This window comes from Mytilus edulis, chromosome 12 (assembly GCF_963676685.1).
Source record: "Mytilus edulis chromosome 12, xbMytEdul2.2, whole genome shotgun sequence".
NCBI lineage: Eukaryota > Metazoa > Mollusca > Bivalvia > Mytilida > Mytilidae > Mytilus > Mytilus edulis.
This window is the reverse complement of record NC_092355.1, coordinates 36687794-36700451: the sequence shown is the minus strand read 5'-3', so window position 1 is coordinate 36700451 and position 12658 is coordinate 36687794. Positions and strand designations below refer to the sequence as shown.

At 31.2% G+C, this 12658-nt stretch overlaps 2 protein-coding genes across 4 annotated transcripts in view; one reads left to right on the top strand and one right to left on the bottom strand.

Annotated features, from left to right (window-relative positions):
• Positions 1-12658, top strand: part of LOC139498378 (aquaporin AQPAn.G-like) — a 337743-nt gene that overhangs the window by 129434 nt on the left and 195651 nt on the right. The window lies entirely within an intron of this gene.
• On the bottom strand, positions 5155-10757 carry LOC139497601 (neurotrypsin-like). The gene is made up of 5 exons (XM_071285835.1): positions 10745-10757; positions 8830-8968; positions 8188-8375; positions 6573-6711; positions 5155-5819 (listed from the first exon to the last, which is right to left on the bottom strand). The coding sequence occupies exons 1-5, from the start codon at positions 10755-10757 to the stop codon at positions 5618-5620; spliced, it is 681 nt and encodes a 226-aa protein (XP_071141936.1). The 3' UTR covers positions 5155-5617.

Below are 12658 nucleotides of genomic sequence, written 5' to 3'. Positions count from 1 at the left end.
ATTATCCAGAATTGTTCATTTGCAAAAGGTAAAACAAAAAATGTTTTATATTTTATAATCTGTGTATCTTATTTTACATCTAATCATATAGTCGATCAATATCAGATGAGATAAAACATGAATAAAAATGCAACATAGAAAAATCGACGGAAGACTTTTATTTGCAATAAATTATGATAAAAAATTAAGCAGCAAATTACTGCTTATACTTTAAATAGGGATAAAACATTTTATGACTAGGAAAATGTAGACAAAAGATACTAACATGTTAAATATGGACTAAATATTGTAATGCATGTGTAACGCAATCGTGTCTAATGGTCCTGCTTTCTACAGATTAGTAAAGGTTTTCATTCGTCCAATACTGTAGAATGTTTAACAATGGTGTTACAGTGACAAATGCATCATAATGAATTGTTCTTTTTTCAAAAACTAATGATAAAAGAACGACTTGTTCAAACTGTGTAAACCATCATGTACCAAATCGAAAAGCTTAGAGATGGGGCGTTAAGCAATGCTAGTTAAAAAGTTTCAAAATGATATTTGTAAAAAAAGTAAAATCACAGAAATACTGATCGTCGAGAAAAAAATCAAATAGGAAAGTCCCGAATCAAATGGAAAATTCAAATGATCAAACACATAACACGAATAGATAACAACTGTCATATTCCTGACTTGGTACAGGTATTTTCTAATGTCGAAAATATTTGAGTTAAAGTGGATTTAAATAAAGTCAACAGTAGTATACCGTTGTTCAAAACTCATCAATCGATTGAGAAAAAAAAAAAGCAAATCCAGGTTACACACTAAAAAGAGGGAAACACATCAAATATATCAGGAGAACGACGACAGAACAGAGACACAGCATTAAAATGTAACACACAGAGACACGAATTATTATATAATAATGGCCATTTTTATGACTTGATACAGTACATTTTAAGATAAAAATGAAGAGTTGAATCTGGTTTTGTGACATGCCAAACCTTCCGCTTTTATGACAATGTTAAATATAACAATAAAATGACAACATTACATGACATAACTACAATACAAATACATGGGAAAACACACCAATAATAGCTAATAAAAGGTACATGATTTAAAAGTTAGTACGCCAGACGAGCGATTCGTCCACACAAGACTAACCAGTGACGCTCAGATGATAAGGTTTAAAAGCCAAAACCAGTACTAAGTTGAAGATCACCGAGGACCAAAAGTTTCAAAAAGTTCTGACCAATACGGCTAGGATTTTCTGTCTGGGATAAGAACATCCCTATCACTTAAAATAATTCATACTTTTGCAAATAGATTTTTTTTTAAATGACTAAATAATAGATATATATTTGATAAAACCGAAGTGATGACTTACTACAAAATATGATATGGACAATTCATAACACCAAAACTAAATGTTTTTACCCAATAGTACATAATAAATTGCCAGTTATATTAATGTGGTGCTTAACTTATGTCGGACTGTAGACATTGTCACTATTTTTATATTGGTACAGATACACAATTACAAATAAAAGAGGGATTTCTTTCATCTAAAGATATTTGTTTTTATGTATGATCTTAATAACAAACTAAGAGCTATGTATAATTCATGATACATCCGTTATACGTATTCTATAAATAACAAAAAAAATGACAAATGATTTACCTCGACAGAGAGATAAAAAAAGAAGATTCATTCAATGTCATCAGTTGAAAATAACGACTACATGTGCAACAAACAGACGTATAAAAAAATATTACATAGCAAGCTAAAGATTAAGTTACAAAAATCTGATCAAAAACTAGGGTGATCTAATTTATTGCAGAAGGATGACTAATGTTGCTCCTCATGTGAATTTATTACATTGTTCATTTCATGGGAAAATGCAGGGTATTTAAAATGTATTGTGCAATATAAAAATGATCACTTAGAGACTGAAAAAAGAGCTCATTAGTTTTTTCTGAGAATAATAAATTCAACCTTTCAAGGGACAGACTCGATCAAATACGGACGCACTGATACATTTATACTGTATATCTGAATTCTAAGAGAGTGGTATTCATATGTATAATTCGGGGAACAAGTTTATTATTTTCAAATGGATAGAAAACAATACATTCAATAGCATACGCAACGTTTATGCAAGTTCTCTCACTGCAATCTCTGAAAACATAACGATGTTCGATTGATATGTTACAACAATAAATATGTTGCCTTAGATCTTATGACAGAGTGTGTGTAATTGAAGATAGTTGAACACTTTTTACTTCTGTCAAATGGTGCATTGAATAATGTTTGCATTGCAAAATATTTGTAAAGAAGTAATCCTTAGTGTTTAACGCTAAATAAATTATCAGTTGTACAGGACTGCATATGCTGATGCCTTCAATCCACATGTCGCATTGAACGAAAAATAATGTTAGGTATGCAGACAGGATAACCCATTTACAGCTAATCATGGGTCTCTCTTATCTAGAAATCTGTATTTCTAAAAAAAACAAGCATCAACATAACATTAAGTCTATACAAAAGAGGGCATGCAGCAGACTTATTGTAACAAACTACAACCTATAATAAAACGCTATATAACTACACAAAATATGACAATATGAGAGAAACTCGATTTTGATTTTCCCGTTTTGTTTTGTATAAACATGCCGCCGTTATTTCAAACCAATAATTGCTTCTTTTTTCTCAGTTGGGTAGTTATGCAAAGGAAATCATTTAAAATATTTTAAGTTTTTTATTATTTTTTTTGCATTAATTCTTATATACCATAGATGTTTTTCTAGCCGAAGCATGGAAGAATGTGATACTAACTTTATTTCTAACCCCAACACCTCAATGTTTCGTTTATAAAAATATTTATCTCTAAAAAATTACTGATTATATCAATGGTATGCAGCACAATTCAACAGAATTTGTAATATAACAGCATCACAAATTTAAAGCTGTCCTCATACTACATACTACTTACTTAACATGCTTAAACTAAAGGCCAGATCATATTGCTTTTATTTTCATGACAATAATTGACTTCAGAAGAGGTAACTTAGAATGACACTGGTTGTTTAATAAGGTATTTTTTGTAAGTGTGTGATATTCTAACAACATCTCTTCACAATTGGGTGTGTATGATATACGTATACTACAAATTGCTCAGTGTCGTTGATTTGTATCTGTCAGTCATAGATCATACAACTCAGCTAGCAATCATACTATACTATAGTATAGATTTAGACTATATCTAACATGTAATTGTCAATCAAAAAACATGCATATCTTACCAAGACGTTTAAGTTGCGCTCTGACACATTTTATTGGTTATGTATATCAATTCAGATTGTGTGCTTACAAAAGTGTATCCCAATACAAATGAAGAATATAGCATTTGGTCCTTACTATTCAACATAAGAAGATGGTGTATGGACTGATGTACGGAGTTTTGTGCGGACTGTTATCAGTAACAAATATTGTAATACAGTATATGTTTTACCTTTGATAACTATTGTAAGACAGTGTATTGATAACTGAAACAAATGAAACAAAAAAAAAAGTTGACATAATTAATTTGAAGCCTTGATTATATTTTATATGCTGTTAAAATTTACATGTATGTGTAATGGATTGAATATCGCCAGTTGTCGATACGTGTATCAATGTTTCCCCCCTTAATGCACGTTTAATGAAACTTAATTTACAAAGATAACTGTCTAACGTACGAATCCATGTTTAAAGAAAGAAATATACAACTTGTATTCAAGTTTTCATCTTATGTCAAATTCATTGATTGCATGATCATATAGTGACAAATGATGTACTTAGGTGCGGTTTGGGAGTTTTTGTCAGATATTAGTACTCCTTGTTGTTTTTTCCCATACGAAAGAAGGTAATGTATTTTGCCTCATCACACTTATTCATCTTTTAATATAAGACTTAATAGGGCATAACAGGTCATTTGACAGAATTTTAGCAGATTCTTGATTTTTCTATTGATTTGAGACCCAAATAATACCAATGCAAATATAAGAAAAAAGGCCGAGTCAGCCTTTACTGGGGCTCTATGACCTATCGATATTGTTAGGTTATTCTGCTCCTTAACGTATACTTGAGGTATGACTTTTAAATTATTGATTTATTTAATTTCAACTAAGATCACCTCAGTACATCATTAATTAGTTTTAGTTAACACAGATTAACAATATGTAAATACACTACCTAGTTATTATGTTTTTCGGGTCACATATGCAGATTTATTAACATGTAGTTAGATGATGTTTGAGATCCTCTTGCTGTTATAGTGAGACGGAATTGTTCCTCTTTACTGTATGATAAAGCAATTTACAGCCACAACAAACGTCGGTCCATTCATGTCGGGGTTTGTAAAGACAAATATAATTGATTATTAATTTTCATTAAGATACATGCATTACTGAAAGTGATTTCAACATATATTATAATCGACTAATTACAAGACCAATTAACAATGTTGATGATTGATATCTCTCTTTTGTCTTATAGACAATATTTATTGAACAAAAAAATGATAAACAACAAATGTTTTCTTTCTCATTTCTTACACACGTGACATTCTTACGTGTTCAAAACAGAATAATACACAGTTGGCTTTTAATTTCAAAAGTTTTTAGGATCTTTGCAAAATATATTTGTCTTATACTCAGCACATTTTATAAAATAGAACATACAACATATACATATAACACCATTATACAGAATCACTTCATTTTTCTACATAGAGATATACAACTGCTGTTGCTTTTTTATAAATAAAAAAAGATAGTATGATATGAATAATCAACAATAAAGCATAAGAAAAAGCAAAATAACATACTACGTGAAAATCAAGGTGCATGTTAAGATAAACATGGTACATATGTGTAAGTAATTAAATTCTCTTTTTTGTTACTTCTTCCAATACGTTATCTATAGAAAATAAGGCGTATATTAGTAAATTTCTATATTCTAGATTATATACAATACATGTAACTATATCATTACTATACTACAAAATAATAAAACGATCAAATCCATATATACATTGTACTGACATTATTGTTCATTATGATTTCATTTTCATTTAAAATCAAAATATACTACGAAATGATAAGAATATTGATAGATCAACCAGAAGAATACGGAAAACAGGCGCAAAACAATTGTTCGATGTGTTTAATTATTTTGAACCTGACTTGACAGACCGGACATTATGTAATAGGCAATAGTTATATATCATTAACTATATAAAATGTATTATGCATGTGTAATGTTGCTCAACGTGACTGAGATACTCGTTTAGTCGAGTATTTCAAAACAGCTCATACTCCACCTTGTCAAGCTATTATCATTTATTATTCAATGTATTTTGTTTTATTGAAGTTTTACACACACAGCTATAAACAAAAACCAAAATAGTCTAGCACAATAGTGCACAATTTATGATAAACAAGTAATAAAATAACCCCATCATTTGTAAGTTAATGTATTTTTCATTGTAAAGGTGTCGCATCAATGTAGAATTTTAGACAATTCTGTTTTCTTTTAATTTATTTTCCAACACAAAGCATTTTTTTGATGATTGCTTCGAACGTTTATTTTCTACTGAATAATACCTTCATCTTCTGTTGAACAGATAAGAAAACAATGGATGCCAACATCTTCAGAGTGGTGACAGTTGGATGTATCGATAGTGTAGGTACAATTCAGTAATTCACTTTCTGATCCAAAGCAGTTTACATCATTTAACCAAATGGTACCTTGCCCATCATTTATACGAACTGCTGGAATCATCTGTCCTGAACTGTAAATAAACAAAGTCATGATAGATACATGGGGTAAGAAATTCTTTGCTTTCCGTTTTGGGGATTATATTCTTTCTTGTACTTTCACCGCTCAGTTGAATACATAGGGATTTTTTTTTATCAACAGTTTGTACAAGGACAATTTAGAAAGACACAATTTAAATTCTGAGTAAATCCATTGGACAGAGCGTATAGCTTGTTGACGCCTTATATACCTGACTGAACATTTATGAATTTATGTAAAGGTAAACAGTTTGGTAAACAAATAGCTTTCGAGTAGTATCCGAGTCTATGATTGTGTTAAACTGTTTTAGTCAGAGAGGACGACAAAAGTTCAAACAGCTAAAAAAACAAAGACAAAGGTGCAAGGTTGAGTTTGAAAGAGTGATGAATATAGTTTATTAGAATATTTACTATATATTATATTTCAATTCATCTTACATTGGACAGTAACATATTAATAACCTTATTGTTTTCTTCAAATTTGATTCCTTTGAATCGTTTTTTTTTAATTAGTCTCAATCGTATGAATGGCCCTTCGGATCATAATTCATATTGTTTACATGTACCAATGCGCTAGAGCTACGTGTAACAGGTCTTTTCAGTACCCGAAAACTTTGTTCACGTACACCCGACGTGAATGTATCGAGCACATTTCGATTGTTTCATGGATTAGCTAAAAATTGATATAAATGAATAAGATATCTCATTATATCTGACGTTTGAAATTCTGCTTTAAACAAAATACGCACCAATATCCGAGCTGTCTACAGGCTACTTCTGCGTCAACATTCTGAAATTGATTATCACAAACTGTTCCCCATTCACCTTTATAATAAGTTTCTAGTCGTCCTTGATTCTCAGTGACACCATCAGTAATACGCAAACCACCTGTAATGCAATATTTAAGTTTTAAAGCAGATGTACTCTCTTTGAGGGCTGTTTGAGATAATTTGTAATTAATTAACGCACACTTATTTATATTACACTATAATTCGTAGTGTGTTGAAAATATGACACGACTGTCTAGTCGGGAATTTTTCGCTACATTGAAGACCTGTTGGTGACCTTCTGCTGTTGTTTTTCTATGGTCGGGTTGTTGTCTCTTTGGCACATTCCCCATTTCCATTCTCAATTATATTAATTGCCAATGCAATTTGTACTTACAATTGCTTCGATTGTTTAACATTCAGAAATACCAGTTTTTATCAATTTTTCTTAATTAATTTCAAATCGTATTTTAACAGTTGCAGAAACGTATCATGTGTAATATAAAGTATAAGGAAACATATATGCCATCCGCCATTACTATGATCGATCAAATCGCCAAAATCTAAATATGTACCGATTATCAGGTTATCTACATGTTGATATCGTAAAATATCAGCTGCGAGACATAATATGAAGCTTTTTGTCGAGTGAGCGTAGCGAACGAGATCAAAAAGCCTTCATATAATGTCAAGCAGCTGATATTTTACAATATCAATATGCAGATAATCTGATAATCGATTTATCGGGCTATATTTGCGTGTTTCAGAAGTGTTTTCTTTGTTTCACCAGCACACAAAAGATGACTTGATAAGTTCGGGTCAAAGTTATTAACGTCGGTTCAAACATTATGACGTCGCTGATATGTCCGGGTCAAAGTTATTAAGACCGGGTCAACGTATTTGACGTCACAAAGACATGATACGGAATAATATTAAGAGCTGAACAGAGTGATATAGACAGTGGGACGACCGATAAACATGTGTATTTCATTTCACTATGATTGCCTGGCTTATCATTATCACATTGACTGATTTTGTATGAGTAATGGTGTTTGACTTATTAATATATGGATGACTTGAGTTTGGAATTTATTATCCAGCATAATCACAATGATAATGTTAATATAAAATATGAAAAAGTGCACATGACTGATCTGAACGATTATTATCATACTTTCTAGTTCAGATTGTTTAGAAGGGTTGCAAAATTAACTTTTAAAAGAACAACAATATGTTTGTTCTATTGGTATTTAAAATAATTTTATTATTCAAATACACATATTTTTATATGACTGTTTTTTTTTTCTCTCTATTATAAACATAGGCACATTAAATTTTCCTTAAATAATGTCTACATACCTTTTTTGTATTTTATTTCAGATGTATTACAAAACCCTTATATTGTATATACTTTTAATTCGCGATATAAACACAGGATATTGAAAATAAAGTAAAAATAGATAATGATTTTTTAATTAGTCGTGATCGTGATCCCGGTAAAATTTCGTGAAATTCCCTTTGCAGGCCAAGCACTAGTCAAATAGCTTTCTCAATTCATATCCACGTGCTTTAATCGTTTGTCTTGAACAAATAATACCTTCATCTCCTGTTGAACAGTTAAGAAAACAATGGACGCCAACATCCTGGTAGTGACGACATGGTGATATATCGTGATTGTAGTTGCAATTAAGTAAATTGCCTTCTGAACCAGAACAATTTACATGATTTAACCAAATGGTACCTATGCCATCGTCTACTTTATGTGCAGGAAGCATCAATCCTGAACTATAAATACATTAAAGATACATTGTTTTAGTTAGTCACTCCTTTTTCTTAAATTATCTTTACTATATCAAGTACTATCAATATTCAGTTGAAAACTTGGTTTTACACATGTATTGGTCGGTGTTAGACAAACTTTTACAGTCTCTTAATACTTTTTTTGTATACGACAAATGGTTGGTCGAACTTTAAGTATGACGTCAATGTGTTGGTTTCTTATAAACTTTTTCTGTAATGTCAATAATATCACGACTCATTGAAAATTTGAGTTGAGTATACATTGAGATACCGGAGGTCTCACATGTTCAAGACTGTTATTTCACCTATAATGGTTTACTTTTATAAATTGTGACTTGATTGGAGAGTTGTCTCATTGGCACTCATACATTTTTTTTAATATCTTTATAATTTGAAATACATTTTGCATTTAATATCACTCTCTAAACGTAATACATACCAATAACTGAGCTGTCTACATGCTACTTTTGCATCAACATTCTCAAATTGGTTATCACATACGGTTCCCCATTCTCCTTTATATTTAATTTCTAGTCGTCCTTGATTCGCAGCGTGACCTTTGATAATACGCAAATCACCTGCAAAGCATAACAATGTATTAAAAAAAGCTCATCCAAAAAAAAAACGAATTGATAACAACTGTTATATTCCTTACTTGGTCCTGGCATTTCCTTTTGTGAAAAATGGTGGATTGAACTTATTTAAAGCTAGCTCAGCGTTCACTTGTATGACAGTCGCACCACATTCCATTATATTGACAACGATGGGTGAACAAAACCAAACATACATAATTGGTTAAAATGTCAAAAATAGGGATACAGCATTTAAAGTTGTGCTATAATCTTAATCACTATAAAAACAATCAAAAATGAGTACAATAAGGCACATACAACAGCACATTTTCGAAAATGTAATTCAAGAAGACAAAAATTACAAAAGCACAATAACACAATGGCAGGATGTATAAGAATTGATCCATGTCAAATGTAACAAAAAAAAACATAAAATCATAGTGGCAAAGCACACCACTAAAGGCAAAAGACAAGAAAACAAAACATTTTATCTCACAAAAACAGACTTATCATGGATGGGAACTGGTTGATAATTGAGTCTTAGATGCAATATTTGTTTTAATAGTTGTTCATGTTGTTAGTGTCGTTGCACTTGCTGTCAGTAACTGCGAGTACTCTCAGATTTGTACTTTCTGTATTTTGTTGTTTAGATATGAAAGTATCCTGCCCCGTTCAATTGTATTTTTAGTATTCGTATTTTTATCCACCTGATGAGTTATTCGTTTTTCAACTAATTTCTATAGTTGGTTCTTATGGTGTACTGTTACACCACTGTCCAATGTTTAGGGGAGTGTTTGGATCCCCATAACATATTCTGTATATATACACATGGAAAAAAGTATTGCAACCCCTTGATTTTTAAAACTTGAAAAATCAGCCTCTTATTTTGGATGGAATATGATAAAATATTTGTAAAATAATATTGAAACGTAGTTAATGATAACATTGGCATTAAAACGAACAAAAATTGTATGAAAAAAAATGTTTTATTTAACCAAATTTTTTATAACACAATGTAGTGTTATTTGTACAAAAAAGTGTATTTTACAAATTTTACTGTAGTCGAACTTTACAATGTCAGACATTTCAAAATTAATCTTTAGATGATTGTTCACATCATGGTTGATTGTTATACGCTGGAATTAGTACTTTTGCGCAGCCTCGATTCAAACGGATAACCACATCTTAACGTCTTCTGATTACTGCCATAAGTCGAGTAATTTGTTGCTAAGAAATCAGCAACCATTCCTGACGAAGGATATTATTTTTTTCATGACGTGTTTGAACTGGGGTGTACTTTCGTGCACTTTACGCCCAATAGTGTCCCATATAAGATCGATATCTTTTAATTCGGGCTACGATCGGGACAAGGAAGATAACCCGAATTCCATTGGAACAATGGATCTTCCTCCACGATGCTAAATTCCAACTTTGGCGAGCTCTGCGCTATATTGGACACGGGCAACTGTGTGTCGGTTCGTAGACAAAGGTCCCCGAAATGGTCTTATCACACGATAACCAGTAGTGATGAGCCGATCTCGAACAGTTCTTGTTTAAAGGCTCCTGTATTTTCATCACTCTCTATTTAGGATTGTATTTTTTGCAATGGGTTTCATTCTGACCAACATTCATTATGCTTGATTTTCCCTAACAGATGGTATATGGGATCTTCTTGATCTTGGAAGTTCTTTCACATCGTTTGTTGCCTGATTTTTATTCTCAAAACGACTTATAGTGGAATGGTGATGACCAACAATACGTGCAATTGTCACAGCGACTTACCTGCTTCTATCATACTGATTATCTGCCATCTTGCTGCAGTTATGAGTTGTGGATGACCAATTACAAGGTGTCAATCACATAACTTTATCAACTTAGTTATTTAAAGTGTTGAAAACAATGAGGATAGAAACATCTGTTTTTTTATTGCTTACGAGTACAGTAGCTGCATGTGCAGATAAGAGCATATCGAGTCGATATGTTTTTATTAAACTCAGGTGATATTTAAATAATGTTTAAGTAGTTTTATTTCAAAAAATTATATCACAAAAATTTAAAAAGTGTTTTTTTTTAATTTGAATTTCAATTTGGTGTTGCAATACTTTTTTCCATGTGTATATATGTGCCTGTAATTCAGTGTTTGTCGTTTATTTATGTCTTATATATTTGTTAATTTTGTGTACACACACTTGTCTCGTTTTAATTGTATTACCTTGTCATTCCGGGCCTTTTATAACTGAGTATGTGGTTTGGGCTTTGTGCATTGTTGAAGGCCGTACGGTGCATACTAGTTGTCTTATTTCTATGTCATTTGGTCTCTCGTGTAGAGTTGTCTTATTGGCAATAATACCATATAATTTTCATGTGAACAGTAAAAGTAATATTCGCCAAAAACAAATAAACGGATACTTTTACTATAATACATTATTAAGATAGCCCATGTAAAATATTGTAATTACATTTAGCGAGCATTAACATTACAAAAAAAAAACGTGTGTTTCTGCAAGAATTTTAAAATTATGGTATTGTTCAAATGCATATATTGTTAACTCCTTTGTGGTTTGTTTTGTTTGTTTCTTCCCTGTTTAACATTAGTTTGTTCATAAACAATTGCCATGGATCTATGTTGACTTTTTTTTTTTATCATGATGCTAATGCAAAAAGCATTTGATAAAATATTTGAAAATCATTACCATTGTACTTGTATCTACAAAGTGTTAGAACGAAAAATAATCATATGTTTTTTTCTAAAGTACAAGTACAAAAACAGTTGACGTATGTGGCGTAATCGAACATCAGTTCAATAAGCATGTGGCGTAGCAGATATGTGTTTCATTAATTAGAACTCAAGTATTTTCATTTTGACTAGCGTGACCAGCCGAAAACGAGAAGATAAACGAGACATGTACACAAAGCATCAATGCGCGATATGTTGATTTTATTATATTGCTATCAACCGCCATAAGATGAGATGTATTTGATAGTATTATCATGTAGAAAAGACGGAAGTTTTGTACATGTATTCTGGATAATCTTCGTTTAAGGTGGTACATAACACTACAGGGAGAAAACTCTGTTATATCAGCTGAAAGTTTAAATTATATTATATTGTTAGAAAATATGAAGTTTCTCAATGATAAAAAATAGTGTTTGACAAACTGCAATAAATATGATTTTACGGTGACCCAGGTATCGATCTTGATTGAAAGTAAGTGTATGCTCCACGAATAGAATATTTAGAACACGCTCAAAACAAAATGACAACTTACTTAATGTAAATAAGAATAATTCAAACACGACAACTGTCAGGTTGAGTTTTCCTTATTATTATCTGATTGTCTTATTCATATCAATAAAAAGTAAACAAATGTTTTTAAAAGAAAGTTCGGTTACTCTACTATCAACATAAACATTTTTTACAACTTTCGTTGTTGACATAAACTGGCCCTCTATGAGAGTTTTGTGACACTTTACAGTAAATAATATTACAAAAAAAGTCTACAGAGGATCAATAATTGACTTCTACAAAAAAAATTAAATCGACAAGAGGAACAAAAGTCGGCAAAACTTTACATGGAATAGTTTAGACAAATAATTAGCAATTTCTAACAGAGCCGGAAATATATTACGGTATTGTTGATGCGTACGCGATTACAAAGCGATATTTTAGATTGTGTTACCACCACACAAACATCC